The 22,806-nt window shown below is 39.9% G+C and overlaps 1 protein-coding gene across 2 annotated transcripts in view; it reads left to right on the forward strand.

Moving 5' to 3' along the window:
* The first annotated feature begins 4,217 nt into the window (after window positions 1-4,217).
* The window catches only part of mdfic (MyoD family inhibitor domain containing), a 29,124-nt gene continuing 10,535 nt past the window's right edge, over window positions 4,218-22,806 (forward strand). Inside the window, exons 1-3 of one of the 2 annotated variants that reach the window (XM_014971964.2) lie at window positions 4,218-4,589; window positions 4,949-5,056; window positions 8,631-8,741. In XM_014971964.2, coding sequence (XP_014827450.2) covers window positions 4,963-5,056; window positions 8,631-8,741 — 205 coding nt within the window. In that variant the 5' untranslated portion in view covers window positions 4,218-4,589; window positions 4,949-4,962. Of the gene's footprint in view, window positions 4,590-4,872; window positions 5,057-8,630; window positions 8,742-22,806 lie in introns of both variants that reach the window. The other variant, XM_014971963.2, reaches the window with a different exon arrangement.

Genomic DNA, 22,806 nt, shown 5'->3' on the forward strand with positions numbered 1-22,806 from the left:
ATAAGATTCGTCATGTCAATGACTGTAACATATTCACAGGAATGCGGGCTTAACCTGTTTTAAGCATCACAACCGACGAGGACCTTCGGGCATATGTGGGAAATCAGAATTCCTCATACAGAAGTTTTTTTTTTTTTTTTAGATGTTACTCGGGGGTAAAACAAATTTTAATTTGATTATATATGTAACTTGAGAGTTGAAAGAAAAAAATCTGTAAAGAAAAAAAACTGAGTTTTAGTTTTTCTTCAAATAAAAAAAAATTAAAAAATCTCAAACTTTCAGTTCTTTCTCTCTTGAAGAATAAGCCTTTAACTTCCATGGATACTTAGGTTAATTAGAGCCAACTGTCATTAATGTGAGTGCCATAATTTCTGATAATGCAGCCTAAAGGAAGCACATGTGAAAAAAACCTGAACTGGACCTATGTCAAGCCCTGAGGAACACCATAATATACTCTTAAACAGCTGAAGAGTCGTTATTAACATTTAAAAAGTGGAAGACATCACAGACATTTGAGTTAAATCAGCAATGTAAACTCAGGTTAATTGGTAAAGATAGGCATACTCAAAGTCTGAATGCTGTTTAAATTCCTGACTCGTGATGTTTTTGTCCTTTCTATTAAAATTATAAATTTTAAATGTATTTCTTTGAGACTGAGATGACCTCTGTTAATGCCAGCTATATATATAAAAAAATACTTTATTTAAATTAGCTAAAGAGTTTTCAGTGTCTTGGAACAACAAGACGTTTGTTTTCCATCAGTGTTATATTTTTACTTCTAGAGCCATCAGGGGACAGAACAAAATGCTGCACGCTTCTTTTATTTTTCTTTGCCTGCTTCTAAAACTTTATGACACAGCCCCACTCTGGTTAAATCCACTCAAACGTACACTCCTTTGACCAAACCTACCTCTTTGAAGAGATTAAGCAGAATTGTTGCAATAGAGATGTAAAGTTCGGCAACAGATCTTCACCGTTAAAAAAAAACTAGGATCATAATGCCCACCCTGTTATCTGAAACTTTCCTCTTTTGCTCTCTTTCGATTCATATATTATTTACTTGGAGCGATCAGCCGCTTTGCTCTGCCCTCTTTGTAGTCAGTAGGTTACTGTTAGTGCAGAGTCTCTGCTGATTGTCATCATAGCCATTGAACCCTATTGGTAACAGCATAAGTGAGATTTAAGCCTCGGTAACATGAGTGTGGAGGTGATTGATGTGAAATATGCCCTCCCTCATTGACTGGATGAACTCCATTTTCTGCTCCTAATGCAGAAATCACTCCGGGTCCCGAGCATAATGATTTACGATGAATCTGTGTCAATGTTGAACTCGGCAAACCCCACATAATCCATCTTGCAGATATACCTACCCCAATCCCACCCTACCTTGCCAGCCCACAGCCGCCCCATCCTCTCAGCCTTCACAATGGGGGGGAAAAGTAAGGAATGCGCTCTCGCTCACTTCCTCCCTCTCTCCCTCTCTCTCTCTCTCTCTCTCTCTCTCGCTCTCTACGTCTGTTACTGTTGAATCCATTACAGGCCTGATGTGTAATCACGGAGGACCTCTGTGCCCCCTCACACTGTAATTACCTGGATACAGATACTCCCTCACTCCATCCCCAAGAGCGGCTCGAAACTCCATTAACCAGCATGCAGTGCTTTCGGTTGCTCTGTCTGGGTGGCTCTGTGGAAATTTGAAGTACGGAAGGAGAGGAAGGTTGAAAAATGTATTTAAGTGATTGGATTTTGACCTCTGCGATGACCATTTCTGAGGGAATAAATCATGGTCTGAGCAAAATCTCCACCGCAAGCCACCCGCCCTCTCACCCTCCGATATGGAAATCTTTTCAAGTACAGTACACGCAACATGACTGCACCGTGAAATCAACCCCTGTTGTCAGTCTTTGTATCCTACACAGTGACACCGCTGTTGCTGCTGACAAACATTATCTTGTGTGTGATCATGTGCGCAGTGTCGCCCTCCCCTGCCTCCCTCCCTCCCTCTCTTTCAAAATAAGTCAAAGTGGAGCTGGCTGTGTAGACACAGTAGGGTTGTCACATTGTGTCAAGTGCGCGGGTGTCAGCGTTGCATCTGTTGCAGTCACATCTCAGAAGACACGAGGAAGCGTCTCTCTGTTGACTTCATCTGTTTGTTTGGCAGCCTGCCTGATTGCTGGAGTGTGTAGTGGCGAAGAGGAGCTCTGGCTCAGTCGGCGCAAACGGCGACAAGCCTAATCCCTGCTTTGCCGGGAGAACAGGGAGTCTTCTCCCAAACAAACAACGCAACAGGCAAGCTCCCGTGACTTTCCCGCGCCATCCTGCAAAGTGGGACGCTGGATCTTTGGGGCTTTTCTGGAATACATTTTGCAAATCTGAAAACATGCAATATTTTGTCACATGCTTGATATCGGGAGATTATTAACTTACCTCGCATCAAGCTATTGCAGTAACTAACTGATAACGACTCCTTACATCAGTGCAATGGAATTTTTATCCATTCTGCTCTCAAGAGTTATTTTAGTTTTAGCAATATTGGAGGATTTTTAGACATGAATAGCCTATTTAGTCTTAGCACAACACTTAAATACGTATTTTGGCTAGGCTACTCCAAGACCTTAAAAACCTTTAGATTGGACCATTGACCTGTTTCATGAAAAAAGTACTCCTTAGTTTCAGCAGATTTCCTCATTCTATCAAGTCCGTCAAGTAATTCAGGTCCCAATATAAGAAAGTAGATGGGCTGATGCTTATCTCCAGTAATAACTGGGTGAGAGATGGAGTGCACCAAGGATAGAGCACCAGCCAATTGCAGGACAACACATAGATACACAGGACCAGCAAGCGTGCATGCAAACACAATTTTGAGAAACCACTTAACCCAATCGTCATGTTTTTGGACTGTGGGAGGAAGCTGGAAAGAACTCATGCATGCACAGGTACAACAGTAAAACTTCATACAGAAAGACCCCCAGATGGGGATTGAAACCCAGGACTTTCTTACTCCCCAAAAATCCTTAAGGTTTAAGAAATTTCATGGTAGATTACAAATGATTAATCAGTTGGCTTCATTTCGCTTTCTTACTTAAGTGTTTCCCTTTGGAGGGGTGTTAAAGTAATCTTTTATTTAGTTTTTTTTTAACCAGCAACACCACTACTGAAGAAAGGTTTTTCACAGCAGACAGTTTGGCACCTCAGTGCAACAAACACTCAGGTGTCTCTGATGTCTACATTCCATTTAGATGATTTAATGATTGTTCATGCTCGCTTGCTGTCTCAGCTGACTGCTGTCCTTGAATGAACCGAGACTTAACTTTGTCGACTGAGATAGGCAAAGTCTACCAGTCTGTGCCTTGCCGCCCAGACATGTAAACGGCCCCAAAAGCAATTAGTAACACAGTGTCGTGGCAAAAGGCCTTCAGTAGATACTACTGGACTCTGAGCTGTTCTGTATTAGTTAATTTAATACCAGTAAACATAGTCTGCAGTAAATTGAGGTGAATCTGTAGTACAGCAGTCACTCAGGTAATCTAAAAGTAGAAAAAAAATATTTAAAAATAATATCAGTTGAGTCATTTCTTTTCTAACAAGCTCCTAGATTGTGGAAAGGAACAGCTCGAGTCTAAAAATAAACACGGACAAGATAAAAAAATTAGATTACATAGAAAATTACCAAGCCATTTACTGAAAAAGAAGAAAACAAAAAACGGCCAATATTAATGGAAACAAGTGTCATTAATGGTTCTTTCCATCAAACCAAAACACATAAGCTCTGATCTGGGGGCACTTTCTATGAAATAAATAAAAAAGGGAAAAATAACTCAGTGAATGGTTGCATCAAGGGAAAAGAAAAACAAAGAGAGCACTCAAAGTTAATGACAACGTACAATTAACTAAAAAAAAAGGCTAAGAATACTTTCTATGAGTAATAACATAAACAGCAGTCATTTTAGACCATATTTACACTTTCATATGTTGTCTTTTCTTGCTGTTCAGAGGGTTTTTTTAAAAGATAAATATTTTAATTAATTTTAAAGGAAACGTTTGTCTCAGAGAGAGTTTTGTAAACATTGTAAATTTTTTTTGCTAATTATACTGTATGAAAAATTTCCATCAGGCAAAATTATTTACCTTCTTTCCGTTTTTCATTTTTCTCTCTCTCTCTCTCTCTCTCTCGCGCGCGCACACAAACACTCACATAAATTTGGGTAAACATCAACAGGGAGGGCTTTGTTTTCCTCCCTGCCGCCAAGGCGAGAGAAAGCGAGAAGAGTGAGCCTTCACGAGTTGCGCTGCTGGAATCCGGATATGATGAAAATGTTTTAGACCTGAAGTGTCCCGAGTAAACTTACCGCAGCTGCGCGCCGAAAGAGTCAACGGAGGATCATGTTTTCGACTTTTGTACGTCAAAAACCATCTGGAGTATCTTGGACTACGAACGTCGAACAGTTAGAGTAGGGGTAAAACTGTCGGGTGTGAAGTTGTCTTGTTTTATTTTTCCTCCTAACGTTTTGAGGAACGAGTTGAAGGAGGGAAAGAAGGATGGGAATAAGTCACATTTGAACTCAAGTGAGAGTTGTCATGTTTGGAAGGTAAGTCGGACACAAACAGTAAATCTGCCATTGCTTCTTGTTAATTTTTTTTTCTTGCTATAAAACAAAAAAAAAAGTCAGACCGTGTACAAATGGGCTCCTTATAAACTCTTTCAGCAAAGTTTATGTAAAGAGCGTGCGGAGGGAAATTTCCACTAAGTTTTACTGGAGCTCGACGTCACTTTTCTCGGCGTGTGAATAAGCAGCTTGAGTAACGACTTCCATAGTTTTGCTTTGTGTCTAAAAACGCTGCGCTGATTGTGAGACTTATTGCTTTTTGCAGGACTGAGGGCTGAGGAAAAGAAGGGAGGAACTACTTCTGCTGGTGGTGGTTTATAATTTTTTTTCTCCCTTCGAAGAGGACGACTGTCTCATGTCCAAGGAGACTGTCCATCCATCAGAAGGGCCGGCGGGTCCAGGACAGGGCCCACGGCAAGAGACAAGTCCCCTGCTGTTGGCGTCACACGGTAAGAGAGCACAAGACAGGCCATTCATCAGTGGCTTTAGGTGTGTATTCGGCGAATATGGGTTAATGTCAAGTACAGGGGTTCCACAGAGGTTTTGTCAGAATGGATAACTTGTATATTATTAAGCGGTGGTGGAATAAATAAAAAGAAAAACTCCCTAAATGTATCGTGGCAATTGTTCACATGGCAGCAGTTTGGCAATGAGGCTCTCTGCCCAGAGTGGCAGGCTTGGTGGGCGGCAGCAGGAGTTGTGAAGAAAAAAATGTAAAAACTTAATCTGAGTCCGCAGAAAAGGAAAGGCCATTTTACATAATTTACAATTTGTATGTAATTGTAATGGTCCCTCTAGTTCAGTGGGAGAGATGAAATGAGTTGAAGATACGTAAATGTTTAAATGGATAGTTTTTATCTATATTTTTCATTGGCACATTTCTAATTCTCCTTCTGTATCCTAGCTTGGGATTGATGGAAACAAAATTCATTTGGGTGCTCTTTTCATCATTTGATGTAAGAATAATGGCATAATAATGCAGGTTTGTCCTCTCAAAGGCTAATAAACTTTAATTTTGTGCAGAACGCTGGAAGACAAAATGTTGAAAATAAAACACACTTAAAAACAATAAATAAAAGCCACACACAACCAGAGCCATAAAGAAAATAGATTATGAATTCTCTGTAAACAAAATTTTCATCAGAATGGAAATTATCAAGCTCAGTTTAATTTATTGTGCGATAAATTGATTAATTGCTCACTGCAACAAGATTCATTTGCAGTTTGCATGTGGAGGAGTGAAAATCCCCTGCTGTGACAGCAGCTGAGAGAGACGGATGCATCGCGACTGATGCGCCTGTGAGTGTTTTGGGACGGGCATAGGCTCCATGACAGCTCCCACTCAAACAATGGTTTGAGATAAAAGTCTCCACTATTGGACAAGATCTGCATTTTTTTAAGAGTTGGCGTGACCTAAATGCTTCTTATTGATAACAGTGAAATTTCCAGCTTGGCAACACCAATAGTTATTTTCATGCTCACTCAGAGGAGGGCAAGGGCACGGAAAACTTTCTTGTGTCCGCGATATGCAGTGATAAATGTTTCTTCAGGAATTTGTTTATGAGAAGTACTTGTACTGCTCAGACTAGAGCTTTTTTTCTTTTTTTTTCTTTTGTATTTTGGCCACCTTTTATCCAGACAAGCACAAAGAGTACAACGGATAAACCTTGACTTGTAGACTCTTGAAGTTTCTTGCCCAGAGCGCTATTCGTTCAAGAACAGCCACCACACATTTGTAGCTGGCAAGCTAAAATGTGTGAAAGGCGTACATAGCTCATGTATTCACCAAGTTCTCCCTCTGTTTCATCCAATAAAATTGAGCTATAAATACACTTACGTATTTGGTTTCGAAACTTGCTTTAAAAAAAAAAATAAACAGAAAACATGAGTGAAAGTGGCTTTGGGTTGGTATTTTCTTATACTTTCAGGCAACTTTCAGTAAAAGTCATTATCTGCGCACTAGTCTGAAAGCCTTGATAATGTTTGTGCCTGTTTTTTTTTCCTTAATAAAGTTGGAGGAAACACCCTGCTGACTATTAACAGCAACCACACAGCCAATTATAGTTTTTAATTAACTTTCCAGTTGCCCCTAAGATTATCACATGTAAAATAAGCTTACCCCCACACCCGCTTTTCATTTTTCTTCAAACAAGCAACGGACCGTTAACCGATCATTATTATGGCACTGTTTCAAAAAGAGAGAAAAAAAAATAGGAAAGTAGGACAAAGTGAGCAATTGCACGGGACTGCTGGATTGTAAATGGATTCCACTTTTGTTTTTGGTGGATTTTCCCCTTCAGTGGACAGTGGGTCTGCTGGATATAGGCTGATTTTAAGTAAACTGTGATGCTTAAATACTCCAAATGATCTCAACATACTTCCACTTCCTATATTACACCTCTGACCACTTATCCATCACAGCTCGCAAAATGGATTGTTATTGCAGTGAAGCAAAGCTATATTAGGTGTGCTCCATGGTCAAACCCTTGATTCAGTTTCACATCAAAGCAACAGTATGCAATAAACAAGCCATAATGTTAAACACAGGAAGCCAGTTTGAGAGACAGATTAAGAGTTTCTCGTGTTTGTGCATGGTTATCAGGCCAGTTTATTTTTTTCTTCTTTTTTCTTGTTTTTTTGCCTGGATGCTTTTCCAATTTAGATGAATGCAGCCTTTATAGCAGTAAAAGAATCTTGGCAGGTAGAGCGCACTCGGGAGCACTGGGAGAAAGAAAATGAGGTCCAGAGCTCTGGCAGGGACTTTCACCTGAACCGTCCCACCATGTCGCACACGTTGCCAGGTGGTTGTTTTTGCTGGCGTGAAAAAGGAGGGCGGCCTTTTGCAACTACGGGTTACACAGCTGATATTCGGTCTGGCACAACCAACCCAAACGGGAATGTTAACGTTTGGTAGAAAAGCGTTTATAGGTAGCCTTGTTTTTCGGCAATCAGGACTTCATACCCACTTTTGGGCATTAAGGTGCTGTTGGTTTGCAGATTGTTTCGTAATGCTTTGAGCCGTTCACACCGTGTAACTTTATTGCATGAAAGAAATGAATCAGAAGCACAGGTTTGTTTTTCAGTGTGGATTTTCTCTAATCCTCACATAGATACATACATCCCCACAAGTATTTGGTAAAAAGTCACTAATCATGCACTTTTTTGTGGTTTTTACTAGGGGTATGGCATAGTGCTGCCCCAGTTAGCCACTGTTCTTATCAGAGATAATAGATGCTTATTTAAATCAATTGGTATGTACACATAGAATCTACTCACAGAATTCACAAGGTTTAATCTATTCCAAGACCAGTGTTCATGTTTATCAGGATCATTACCTTTTATGGCTTTTTAGAAAACCCATTTGTTTCCAAGTGGGCTATTGATTTCAGGTGAGGGTTTGTCCTGTACGTGCATGGGCAGAAAACGACAAAAACAATATTGGATAGCATTGTCCTGTGTGTGCTACTTAACCTGCCTACTTTAACACAACTTCTGATAAGGAACATGTGTTACACTTTGTTCATTTGAGACAGAGAGATGAAGGTGGAAGCTAAGGGTTTAAAAGCGCATGCATGTTTTGACGACATGTTAAAATCACAGCGCTACGTAGGGCCCCAGCATAACAACAGTGGATTGAAGATATCTTGGCGGTCTCGTCTAAACGTGAAACTTTTCACCAAGCAACATTCAAAAACACCATCGGTTTCCAGACAGTGGTCTTACGTAAACATAGTCCAAGCTATGCCAGAAAATTGTGGACTTAGATTAAAAATGGGCTCTGTACCAGGAAACAAACTCACCTCTTCTGCCATCAAGACAGATCAACTATTGAGCCAGATGGATTTTAAACTAAATATTTGTTGGGGTGTATGCATTATGCCACACTCTCTGTGTTTCACTAAATCCTTACGAGCCTCGCAACAAAATAACTTCCAGGCCTATGAGGACTGTATGTAAATGTCCGACCGCCCATTTCATTTTGAACCATACTTAACATCCACTTCTTGTGACTTCCCTCCCCAGATGCTTGTGACTGTGAATCAACAGGAAGCGCGTCTTCTCCTAGGAAACAATCCGCTGAAGGACAAAGTCTCGTGACAGAGGAGAAGCCTAATTATTGCAAGCCTGTGAGGAGTAAGTCTTAATGACCCGGGAAAACTGTGGGCAAACAGCAGTACATCTTTGTGCTATTTTTTTCTCTCTCTAAATAATAAACAATGAGGAATTTAATTGCAGAAAGTGAAAGTGATTAACATGTCAGATCAGCCTAACTTCTGCAAGTGATTTTTTTTTTTTATTCAACATTTGAAACTGCTTTAATTTTACTCTGATTTTTTTTTCTAATGGCAATATTCTCACCTTATAGGAAAAGCTGTTGTTATGCTGTTCCTGTGTTAGGGTCAGTTGGCCAACTGAAATATTAGCTTCACTGTTTCCAATTACAGTAATAGCCAGATAGCAGCTCGGCCTCTTGGCAAGTGAGTGTAACATGCCTGCTGTCTTATTCTGACGTTATGACCAAGACTTGGCTCAATCGGCCATTTTTGCTTCTTTCAAACCCTCAGCCATGTGTTTTACAAGAAGGGAAATCCGGTTTGTGGTATTGGCCGTCCTAATGTACTCAGACATTGGCCGTCCTCATGTACTGATTGAGTCCTACATGTAGTTTCTTTAACTTGGTGCCAACGTTTACCTCCTCACAGGATGTTATTTCAGACTGGGAAAGAGTGTATTTTAGTTGAAGTAGCATCCAGGTTTGCAACATGTGGGGGGTGGGGAAATAGACTTGTCTGGTCCATCAATCATCTACCCATCATCCATAAATCCGTCTGTCCTTCCGTCTGTCATCCGTCCATTCCTATGTCTGTCCATCAACATCTCTAACTGTACATTAGTCCATCCAGCTACCTTCTGTCAATCTGTCTGGACGTCTTCTTGTCTTCTTATATATTCGTGTGTCTCTTATGTTGGTCTGTTGTATGTTCACCTTTCCTTCCGTCCGTCAATCAACTAACTGCTTGTCAATCATCCATCAACTGTCCAGCCAACAGCTCGACAGTTTCGCAGCTTGTCCGGTGTAAATTCAGGGTGAACTTTTAATTACATGATTCAGAAATGGACAAAACTGGAACGCGTCAGACCTTTAATTGAGTAAAGGTTTGTGAACTTCTGGAGGCATCTTCCTAGTTAGAAACAAAAAGTCTCCAATAATAAAAACCTTTCAACCGTTGCTACTGCGTACTTTGTGGCATTTCTTCTGGTTCAGGCTGGAAACTTTCTCGTGACTCTGATCTAATCATATTGTTTTATGCAAATGTAGAGCACAGCAAGGCTCTGCTAAACAGCAATTTGCCATTGATTTAGAAGCAATTCTAATTAAACCTAGTTGCACAGTAATTCCACTCCTTACAAAGATATAGATTGCAGGTCACAGAGTGAAACGCGACTAAAAGGCTTTGTGCATGCGTGCTTCATTGTTCCTGAGAGGAGTGAGATGTGACAACATGGGCTAATGGCAGCTGATTGCTGCTGTAATAAGGATCGTGTTTTCATTTAACACCATTCTTGACTACAGGTCTCTTTTGTTTCACAGTTGTTAACTTTTCCAGAGTGCCCTTTTCCTCCTTCTTCTTTCTTTTTTTTCCTGTTTGTTATTAAGCTTAATGACTTGGCTGTGGCTTATTTACCAGAGGAGGGAGAAAAAAATTAAAAAATAAAATAAAATGATTTGTCTTTAAGTCATCAAAGTGATGTAATGAAGTTCAAGTTTACTTTTAAGTCTTGGATATCACTTTTGACTTGGAATTGATTTTACCCCTTTAAGTTGATAATCCATTTTAGCCGAGTTAACTTAGCTTATTTATATCACAGAGTCCCATGGGCTCACTGTAGTTTAGCTGTGTTCGGGGGGTGCTGCGCTTGCTGCTAGGGGTAATTGAGAGCCCTCTCCACTGCAGAAACAGGAAATCAATAAGAAATCATCTGCCTGCCTACATCTGAGCCTTTGCGCTTTTCTTTTCCCCCCGGCTGTCTGATTTAGAACTTGTGTACTGTATCTGGACAATAAGTTTTCTCTACAAGAGGAAGCCCATTATGCTGTTTTGATAACAACAGCGATCCCATTTCAGCTTCAATAACACTGTTTTGACAGGTCGGCCATTACATCAGCTGGGTCGGTCCTCTTGAAGCGAGTTCCTGAAATTGGCCAGCGGTTGCATAATTCCCAACAGGGCACCCGTAGGACACGGGGTGCAATCGCAGGAATTTGTAGTGAACGGTGATCGGACACAGATGTAAAATAAGCTAAGCTATTTCAAATGAGAAGGATATTACAAAGTCTGAAATTTGTCTGTCTGGAAAAAAGGAAAAGGGAATTTAATTTTTTTTTCTATACTTTCGTACTTCTTCCATTGTCTTAAAGATCCATACATTCGTCTAATCCCGCTGAATTCTTCCTCGCTTCCTCCTACCCATAATCCATCCATTCACACATTTGTTAATCTGTGATTTTTAATAGTTTCTCTATTTATTGCCTGATTACTTTCCAAATACTTACTTTCCTTATGCTTTCTGCCATATATTCATATGGAATTTTTGTAACCAGAACAACTACAAAGTACCTCTACTTTAAAATTGTCTAAAAGGTGCTGAGGACTCTCGGTGTTAGAAAAGTATAAAACTTTTCCCATTAAAAAAAAAAAATTCTATGACCCTTGGATGGTTTTGTGTCTGAGAGCCTTCTGGTTTGTTAGACAGCAGTGTTCGCTGCCTTTCTCAGAGAATCGTCCGTCAGTAGATCTGCCATCCAGGGTGAGGTGGGAGAATTCCTGCGGGAAGAGAGACATTCTTCAACGAACCGTTCTGCTCTTACGGCTGATATCTCTGCAAACAGTGCCTCTCCAGCCACCGCCTCGGAATAAATCACTACCACCTCGCAGCGGGTTTTAGGAGTTTAATCATCACGTAATTCACCGGATTGCAAATAGTTTTTTTTTTTTTTTTATTCTTCTTTGGTTGATAAAGACGACCTTACTAGCCTGTGTGTTTTTTTTTTTTTAAATTTTTTATCTTAGTGTAACTTTAGTAAGAAAGTAAGGTCAAATAACACAACTCTACTTTCGAAATAAAGGCTTTAAGTCTGGCCTTTGTGTGAATCTTACGTTTGCCACACGTTTGAGTTTATTACCTTTTAAGAAGAGTTGACCTTTTTGAAATGAACTTTGTGACCCTCCACACCCCTCGCATAATAGATGCAGAACGGATTTAATCGGACAGGACTGCACAATTTTACTCGACTTTGTAAGTGCAAACGCTGGACACGTGAGATGTTTATCTGGTGTTGATTCGAACACCGCAATCACCCCGTGCGTTACCTTATGCGCCTTTCAAAGAGCCTGGGGCACTTTGAGACTTTTAACCTCGTGTCAGTTTGCTTTTCTTTGAGTCTTTATGCCAGTTATTAGAGCTCTGTGCTGATTGTTGTTTTGCAAGATTCATATCTTTATTGTAATCCCTGGAGCCCTGTCTTTGCAGAAAAACTGCCTCCAAAGCATAGGCCTATTATAAACTGCACCGTAATTTTCAAGTGATTACTTACCAGTGGGTCATGGAATCAAAAACTGTATAAATAGGGTGAAATGCTAGTGCAGGGGTTGATTAAAACGGTCATTGTAATTCTACCTCTGTTGTAATTATTTTCTCATTGTCTTGCTGCAGATAGATTTCATATGGGAAATTTCAAGTGCGTTAATTAGCATATTTTACTCAAAGTGCCCAAGACTGTTCACCATTTTTTTTTCTTTAAGATATCCAAAGTAGTTGAGCCAATTGATTAGATATGCATACCTCAATTCCTAATTATTTAAGTGCACATTAAATAGGAGGGTACACATATAGATTTTAATCATTAAAGAGTCTTTTTCTGTTTTCCTTACTGTTGAAGACCATGTTTCTCATTTCGATTCAAACTGAATGATGGTCGTGGGTCTTAATATGCTGTAAACTTCTAGGAACACTCAAACTTTAGTGTATATAATTTAATAAATGAACACAAAGTGCAGTGTATTTGCAAATACAAGCCTGAAAGGTATGGTCTGCATTTGCATTCACCCCTAATGAGTCCAGTTGCGATTAAATTAGAGAGCATCTAGAATGCGAGAATTTTTGCCAATATTTGCCATATATCTCAAGCATGTTCAAGGGTTGCTATCGATTTTGTTTAATTTAGGTTTGGACTTTGACTGGACTCTTCTAACATGATTTTGTTGATCTAATCCACGCTTTTGTATCTCCGGCTGCATGTTCAGGCTGTTTGTCCTGCTGGACAGTAAACTCCTGGCCCTGTCTCAAGTCTTGTGCAGGTTCACTTACGTTACCATCCTGTATTATGTTCCAGTCTTCAGTCAGAGGTTTCGTCAATTTCCGCTGTAATCCGGACTGCTGCAGGATATCCTTCCTGCCCAGATCTGCTCTTTGAAGAAGCTTAGTTTCATTTACTAAAATGTATTCTTCTCAGTGGGTGTGATGTGTTCAGTGTGTGATAACTGTAATCCACCACACATTCCAGTTTGCATTCAATTAAAAATTATAGTTTATATCTCACATGGCCAGCGAATGTTCTTGTTGTGCTCCGGCAAACTGGAAAATAGCATTCTGATGTTCTCTTAAGAGCAAAAACACACAGATGCTACACAGGTGGTACAAATTAGGTGCTTTTTTTTGCATGTAATTGTTTGTATTAGATTATATTTGATTGTGGTTAAGTAATGCAGGAGAAAAAAATGCCTGTAAAACATTCAAAGTTTTTTTATTTGTAAAAATGTTAAAGTTCAACTTCGCAGTGATGCATTTGAATGTTTTTTTTAGGTCTTGAAAGCCCAATGAATAGTTCACAGTATGTGATTGGAATGTGACAGGCAAAGGTGATGTTGCTGTATGTTTGGAAAACTTCACCAAGTTCCCAGATTTCAGATTTTTATTTTATTTTTGTCATATAAATTAATACAAATTCTCAGGCGTAAAGCACAGGTTGTGAACTGCCAATACAATGATGGTGTCATTGCCTTTCACAACCCACTCATACATGGGGGTTGGTGTCCAAAAAAAAAAAAAAAATCAACTAGTTGAAATGACAGCAGCACACGGGGTATTACTAGGCCCCTAACAGGGTTTTGGCTCCAACATTAAGGTTAAAACCCTTTTCTATTATGAGATCTCTGCTGATGTCGCCCCACTAGCCCCGAACCCCCCGAGCTTCCAACTCCGTGGCCCCTCCGTGTTTGCAGGTTCAGCGCCTCTCTGTTAGGTCATTCGGAGCGCCCCTCCTCCCAAGCCCTCCACCCCGAGCAGTGAAGGGTGACCAGGGACCACGGGCTGGCCGCCGTCCAGACACACAGAGCCACAGCTGACACTGCCACCACTGCCGCCCGCCCCCGTTTTCTCTTTCAGGCTAGAGCTAAAATCAATACAGGCGTCTCTGTGTTTTAAAAGCCACTCAGAGGCAGACGAACACCTCTGTCCCAAAGGCTGATCTCTCAGCTTAAGGTCTTGATTGGCATCTCTAAGACAGGAGGCACTGACCCACAGCTGTCCCATTAGCAGCGGGTTAATGCTGAGATTGATACAGAGCAAATAAAGGAACTGGGTGTGGGGGTATTTTGATAGACTGCCTAACCCCTTTCTGACCCAGAGAAGGACCTCTTTGGTATATTTGCGCCCACTTCTGACTTTCCGAATACAGTATTTTTTTAATGTTTTGTTCTTTTTGACCCCTGTGTGCATATAGCACAGTGTGAGACCCGCCTTCCGTTGAATTTAAAAGAGAGAAAAAAAAAGAAAACAGCAAGTTTCCCCTCCCTGGAGGGAGAATTTGAAGCTGTGTGGAAAAACTGAGTCACAGATGTAACTGAAATTGAAAATATAGCCCTCTGTTTTCTTCCCTTCCTTTTCCCCTCATTCTCCCTTGCTCCCGAGTTTTGTTTTAAGTCATCAGAGAAGAGAGGGTGGAGCACGACTTTTGGCGTATGAAGCCTGGCAGCAACCTCAGGCCTGCTCTGAGTCACGTCATAACTGATCTTTTTAAAAATTGCGGTAGTTGGCCGTTTAAGGTCTAAATCAAAGAAATATGTGCAGATCTGTAAAGAAAAAAATGAAACAAAAATACTTTAAAACTTAATTGCTTAAATTTACCTAAGAATTAGTAGAACAAGGGTAGCATTGGGATTCTGTGTGATTCTGTGGTTTATGGAAAATAATTCATTTAAAAAAAAAAATAGCTTCTGTAAACACACATTTGTGAGTCTTGCCACAGATTTCTCCAAAAGGCCTGTATTACAGATTTGGAATGGATCTGCACAAGAGGTGCACCACAATTGATATAATACTGCATTGTGGTGGCGATGTTTAGTAGCCATGTGTTTCTTTCAAACTTTCAACTTATTGGCCAAAATCAGTAATGAAAGCATGTGAACAGCCAATAAAGCCCGGTATGTTTATCAGCTGTGTGTGTGTCCCTACGCCCTGTGAAGCATCCCCGATTTACTCTGTAAGCAACCTTAACTCAAACACAAAGTTTATCATTTTAAAACAACAGAGAATGCTACTTAAATCTTGGGGTGATGTTCATGCGATCGAGTATATTTTGCAAAAAAACTTTTATTTCATCAGGAATTGGTGATTTTCATATTTTCTCCGTTTTTGTTTTAGCGACTGGATTTCCCGTGACACGTCACAAATACTTTTCATACTTGTCAGATTTCTATTTGCAAAAACTTTTAGGAGGTGCATTATTTTCCCAATTATGTGCTTAGTTTACTTTTTTTTAACGTTAAATCCAGACAAATTGTGATGAGATGAGTGAAGAGGTGAAGAGGGGATGAAAGCCGTGTGTATATTCTGCTTTGTGTTGCATATTCAGGACTCAAATTACCGACGTGCCAAATTTCACACAGCAGTAAAGAACAGAGACGTCAGTAACGGCGGATTTTGCAGGGTCTGGCGTATAAATCACCTTCCCTTGACAAATTTAAAATGAAAGACGGCATTTCAGTGGGCGATTTGGTTATTTTAGATAGCAGTCAAACATATTAATCTTGGGAGAATGTTCCATTTTTGAAATCAAAGGATAATTGATGATACCCCACCCCAGCCCAGTACGATAGCCCGTTCCACCCCTTTCCCAGCATGCACACCTTACCACTTGTGCTGAGAGGTTCATTTCGCCAAATCAAGCTCTCGTCTTTCAAGATGCCTTTGCTGCCGTTAAATGTAATTAAGCAGAACAAGGTCCGAGGGGGTTATTTTTTCCACTTAATCAGCAGCAAAATTTGAAATTAGTAAATCCCTGACACGCTTTCTCTCTTTGTGTTGGGTAGAGGCGACAGCTGCGGTACAAGCAAAGGAAGTGTCACTTCCCCCCAGTGTGTCATACAAGTCAAATATAAGTGAGCGTTCTAGAGAACTAAAACAGCTAAAGGATGTGAGTCTGTGGCTATTTAAAATCAGTTAAGCCGTTTGTCGGAGTGACCCGGAGCGGCAGAAAAATGTGGAAGAAGGCGATGTTTCCTGTTCAAATGAGATGCGAAGCAATATGATCGGCCTTGACAGGTGAAGACAGTTAATGGAGTTCTGTGACTGGCCACCGCACACACCCAGCATGTCATTTCTGCTGATGAGGATCCAATATCAGAGCAGGTAATTTAGCTTTCTTCAGCAATCATCATCGTCTGAACACCATCATTTTATCTAGAATAAATACAAAACATTGTCTGCCTGTAAATGAACTGACAGGGCCAGGATTGCTGGTTGATGGCCGGAATCACTTTTTTTTTTTTTTTTGAATGTCTATTGGAACAAGTGACATTTCTGTTAACCCGTGTCAGGTCGCCAACCGGTTTGTGTGACTGCTGTAGATGAGAGTTCTTGTTGGAGATCCATACCTTGCCATCTAATTTTTCTATTTAAAGTCACCTTTACAGCATACATTTCACATCTAATATTAATAAGAGCTTTTTTTTTTTTTTTTTTAAGAAATGCACTGTTTATTGGACCATGTTCGTTTTTTAGATTTGAATTACGGCAATATCCCTTTAAGAGCTATATCATCATTCATATAACAAGTATCATTAACATTTAAAAATCTCTTTATTTTTTATTTTGTACATTTAAGTTTGACCAACCAATTTAGACTCTGACCTAATCAGATTTTTATTCTTTCTTACTAAGGACTAGAACATGTAAAGAAATGAAGAGAAACACAAAGTTATTCCAGTTCAGACCTCAAAACATTTGCTGATTTTTCTTTTAATGCTTTTGTTGGTTTTACTCAACGTGTTTTATAGACCAAAAATGGTGGAAAGATCTTACTCTGGAAACATTTAATAAATGCAAATCATTTTTATCTGCCCTGTGATGGATTGACAACCAGTCCAGAGTGCCTGGTGACTACTGGAGCTTGTCACCACTATCCCTCCACTTTATATCTTAAATTATAAACATGTCTGTGATTCGTTTTCTCTAACTCGGTGCCAACAAAAGAGGATAATTGTAACAAGAACACATGGAGAGTTGTACTATTTGTCTTCTTGTTCAAATGGAGAAAACAGCTGAGTCAAAGAAAAATTGCCAGTTTTTTTGTGAACTTCTCTTTGGAAAATCCATCATCTGTTCGAGTTGCCTTTTTACATCTTTTGGTTCCTCCGATTGGGTTTTTTTTATGTATCGTGTCTAACTTTAGCTCGTTCTGCTCCAATGAAAACAACTCTAGACTGAAGCAAAAGTGATATGGTGCCTTTAAAAAACAAAACATTTTATATAGGTTAAAACTGATTCAAAGATATAGTCAGATTTTTAAGGAATTGGCCAATCTTAAAAAGAGGGGGGGAAACATCTGCCTATTCCTTTCGCATTCCAAGCAGTCGGTGCATCTGTGCTTTCAGATTTTATGGGATGCTTAAACGTTGTTCCACATATTAAGTTTTTTGTAGCCCATTCCTTTCAAAACCTCCTCTTTTTTTTCTCCAAAATAAAGAAAGTCCTTGTCTTAGAGTTTAGAAGGTCAGACAGTAAACGAGGCTTTGATACGCCCAAGGAAAATTACAATCAGAGCCCTTTTGTAATAACATTCATTGCACTATTTTCCTCTCTCTGCGTGTCCCCCTCCGCTCTCTCTGCTGCGTAATTCCCTTGGTTTTGCGTCTATAAATACGACTGGGGAAGATGTATAATTTCTAATGAGAAAATGTATCCCTTTGGATTGAAAGCAGGGGTTTTTCCACACCGCTGTTTGTTAGGAGGAGAGATGATACCTCAGGCTGTTTTGGCAGCGAGCGGAGGCGGGGGTGGCAGTCGGTGGTAAGAGGAGTCTGACTAGGTCATTGCACATTTGCAAATTAGCATTTCAATCATGCAGGTACGCGGACCATTCAGGCAGAAAATATACATGTTTTTCTAATACGTTGGCATAAAAAGATAAACAAGGCGCAGGGGCCTGCCTGTGTGGCTCCTAACTAACAGTAAAGGCACTCGCATATTCTATTCAGTGTAAACTCACAAAACTCGCTGCGTTGTGTAATAACGGCCATTAGGAGATGACTACAAGATCTGGATTGGGGTGTTTTATTTGGAGGGACTGATGTGACATTTGAATAACTGTATGCTGTCTATGATGGGCATTCTAATAAGCCTGAGCAAACACCTTTCGCCCGTTTCTCCCCGTCTCGGGGGCATTAATATTAAAAAGGACCAAGCTTTAGAACTGCGGATCCACTGTGATTGTTCAATCTGCTCCACGCCTTTACCTGCGACTCCTCATGCAGCGCTGTGCAAATGAGAATCTCCATACCGCCCTGTTTGACCTTTTGTGCTCTATTTTCATGCGCCCAACTATTTTAGAATGCTTGTTTATACAGCTTTGTTTCAATTGACATGTATGCGTGCGTACATGTATGCATATTTCACCTTGATGGGTGTGTGTATGTGTGTGTGAGGGCCTCCTCCTCTCGCTCTCTCTCTCTCTCTCCCTCTCTTTCCCTCTCTTTCTCTCTCTCCTTCTCTCTCTTTCTCTTTGGTGCAGTTTCCAGCTCCCTCCTGTAGGACCTATTTTTCTGTGCCAAAAACGAGGTGTTTATACAGAATACTCGGTTTTACATACAGCGCGATCCACCCCACCCACCCCTGCTTTCCCGTTCTCTTCAGGCACTCCGCCGTGTGGTCCCTGTGTGGCGCAGCCACTGAAGACTCTGGGACAAATGGCAATTATATTTGTGTGTTCTTCATGAATCCATCAAGCGCTGGCCTTTTAAAAATGCTCCCCAGATATTTGAGGCTGTCAGCTACTAGTAGCTGGGACCAAATTGGGATGCTGCTTAGACAGTCAAGAACCACTCAGCCCCTAGTTTCCCCTGTGATGTGTGTGACAGCGTGTGTAGGGGAATACCATGTTTTATTCAACTACAAACGTACACCCTCAACAGTTGTTGATGTGCTGGAAATAGGGCAGTTACAAGTCCAATTTGAAGCTTGCGTGTGTGTACGTTGCGTGCGGATGTCCAGCTCTTCCTCCAAAACATGTTGTTCCGGTGCCTGCGGTTGGCCTGTGTTCATTCAATCATTTCAGGACTCTCTATTGCTTTCTTAGAAGATTGTTGGACTTATGTTGTTTTTTTTTAACTGAACTTGCAGGGATTTGTAAGTTTCACATCTTGGTATTGGCTGTAGTAGGAATAATGTAAAACTGTTGATAACCAGGGTGTATTATTGCAAGCCCTAATGAAAATTTCAAAAAGTAACTTTAAAGTATCTTTAGATGAAATATCAGACCATATTATTAAAAAAAAATATTACCACAAAATGGAATTAGTAGAAACTGAGTCCCAAGAGTTTTGGTATTTCAGACTCACTGAGGCTTTGTGCCTCATTTATAACCCCAAAAGTTATGAAAACTTTGAACATGTTAAAACTGTAATATCTAAATGACAAAAATACTGTATTAAATGAGTTATTTAAATAGCAAAAATATGGCATCAATAATGTCAAATACTGTTTTTTGGGATTGTATTTTTCACTGAATGAATGTACTCTAAAATATTATCAATGTTACTAATGTACTAAAATAACGACAATATGGTTTTGTCAGTCAGGAACAAACAAAAGTGTAAAACGTAATTTCTGCTTTAGTTTCCCAATACTGGACTAAAGTGCACAGTGAAAAGTTTTAATGGAATCCAATTCTACAGTTTTTCCTCATTCCTGCTTTTTCTCATTATCTCTTCATTTGTCTCCTGGTGACTGTACGAGTCTGTCATTGCCATCTTTGACAGTATGATCATTATTATGATCAATGATTATGAATATTGCTCCATTGTGTCCATTAATCTCAGTCTCCATTTTCAGCAGGTTAAAAATAAAAGACTGCCACTGTGTGATTACTGTCCAAACCGAGGACCTGCTACCGAATAGCAGAACTCCGCTGAGTTTAGCCACTTCTGTGGAGCTCTGCACTGTGTCTGAAACCCGACTAACCGCTTATGTACTCTAATTTTTACTTGGTGGTTTCTTAATAAGTATTTATATGTAGGCAAATTGGAAGGTTGACTTCCTGCAAAGGGAAGGCAATTATGCCTCCCAGTCTTCTTTGGCTGTTTTTATGCATCGACGTGGGTTTGAATGTGAGGGTCCATGCGGCTGCTTCACTTAAGCTAAATAACGGGAAATGGCTGTTATTAAGCTTATTATGGCACTACACAAATTGGATAAGAAACTGCTTTGATATAGAGATGAGTTTGTTACGTTTTATCCAATACATAAAGCTTTGATATTACCTTTTCGGTGTCATTGTATCTGGTGTACGGGGGTTTAGCGCCATATGTGTAAAATAACAGAGACTGATCTTTAAAGACGTGGGTTTATTTAATGTGCAGAAGTCTTTAGCCATCACTCATCTTGTTGAATTTTGCAAATTTGAAGTAAATTATGTTCTAAACTGTGTTAATGAAATGTGTGAAATGGTTTACCATCCATCCATTGCTATATGTTTATCTGAGATCGGGGCACGGAGTTACCGGGTCCAGTAGGGAGAACTCGGGTGGCTCTTTCCCCAACGACACTCAGTTCTGGCTGGATGCTGAAATCCACCTCAACTGTCCTAAAATACAGTCCCTGCGATGCAGGGACTGTATTCCATTGGCTATGTAAAACCAATGTAAAACAATGTTATATGTAATATTTACTTTAGATATTTTGAGATCACAAATGAATGCAAAAATACCAATGAAACTCATGTTACATTTAGTCATAATTTTCAACTGCATGTGCAAAATCTTCGGGTAGTTTGATGGTTCTTTAAAAGTCTGGAAAGGTCTGAGCTCCTAATCATAATAAAGAAACAAAAAGAGAGAGAAAAAAAAGGACAAAAAAGTTGATATTTGGCAGGAATAAAACGGTCTTTGTAATTTGTTCCGGCAAAGGGATTTCAATTAGATTTTATTGCATGTGAACCCAAATACAATAGGAAAAAAAACAATCGGCAATATCACCCATAAAATTATACTTTGATTTTTTTTTTTTTCTATGAGCCTTCGAGTTCAAACATGTTTTTCTTTGCAACAAAACACATAAATTCAGATGGGCCGCTAGTTTATTCCTCGATATATAAATAAAAAAAATATCCCTCCGTCAGCTCCCGAAGCTTCGCAAACTGTGATAACACTGCTATTGCACACTGTGCTGACACTGATAAACAAGACCAAAATTGACTACACAAGTGGGGGGGGAGGAAAAGGAAAGTTACACTTATTAAAAATGTGTGAAAGGCAGCAACAGATGTACCCTCTTGCGATTATCCTTGTTAGGAATGATTCAGTCGCTCCATACGTTGTCATGGACGGGGTTCTTTTGGCTTTTTTGTCTTTCAGAGATGAAAAAAATCCAACAACCTGGCCTTTAAATCACTGCATAATGAATTCCGTGGTATGCCACGCAGTTGTCTAATTCAAATTGCATGGAATCCTGATCCCCAAAGTCTGTATTTGTTTATTAAAGCAGCACGCAGACGCCTGCATGAGGAGAAGGCGAAAGCCCAGAGTGCGTATTTAATTGCTTTGTTTTACATCCACATTCACGTCCGGCCTCTCCCAGGGTGATGTGTTGTTAAAAACTGCAAGGCCCCCATTCCCACACTCCTGCTCTCTTGTTAACTGTAATTGCACTTGTTGGTGAGCTGACAGAAAGAAAATAAAGATGGAAACAAATTACCAGCATCGCATTAACGTCCATGTGTGCATCCACTTAGGAAAATGTGTGTTTTTGGTTTTTTTGTTGTTGTTTTTTGCGGGGGAACATATGGAGGCTTGCAAAGGTTTCTGTTGCAACAGCTGGTAAATGTGACGGAATATAAAGCTTAGCTGCAACGATGCCATATAGACAATGCATATAAGGTCTAAAATAAGTAAGGGTTCACTCAGAGAAACTTAAAAAAAAAAAAAAAAAAAAAGAAAGAGATGAATAATTCAGAAAATCTGGCAGCGTGTGCACATGTACCGGAGCTCTGATGTGCAGGGAAGCTAAAGCAGGAGTTAACTCCCAGTAGAGCTGAATGTGCAAGGTGTTCCTCTCAGTGAAATGCCACCTCCTTTTTCCTCACTCGCATCCTTCCTTTCCCTTCTTATCAGACAGGTTGCTGTCTCTTGGCTTTCTGCGACTGTCACACACGCACTTAGAAAGTCTGGTTGAGGCCATCTCCGAGCTTTCAGAGGAGAGAAGATCATTACTGTTGCAGACAGCAGCCATTTTACAAATTTGTACACTATCACAGGGCTGCCTTTCCTCTTTTTTTTTTTTTTACTCTAATAATCTCTCCGTCTCACGCCGACTTAACTCACCAAGGAGCTGCTGCCACAAATGTGTTTGACTACACAGGTGGCTTTCATGATTCTTTCACATGTGAAGTTGTACGTTTCTGCTCTTCGCTCGCTTTTTTGGGTTTGAAATATTAGTCACACGACTGACATTATCTTGTTAAGAGTTGCGGCAGATAAAGTGCAAGACGCAAGAAGGGCTGAAAGTTTAAGAATTTCCTAAATAGTTTAAGTTCCAGTTTGTTTGTTTTTTAATTGACAGTACCTATTAATGAACATTGACATGTTAATATATGAAAATATAGCCATCAGTTTTCCTAAGTGGCATTGCACATTATTGCTTTAAG

The sequence above is a fragment of the Poecilia mexicana genome, unplaced genomic scaffold (genome assembly GCF_051168715.1).
Source record: "Poecilia mexicana isolate PSO_F unplaced genomic scaffold, ASM5116871v1 scaffold_23, whole genome shotgun sequence".
NCBI classification, from domain to species: Eukaryota; Metazoa; Chordata; class Actinopteri; order Cyprinodontiformes; family Poeciliidae; genus Poecilia; species Poecilia mexicana.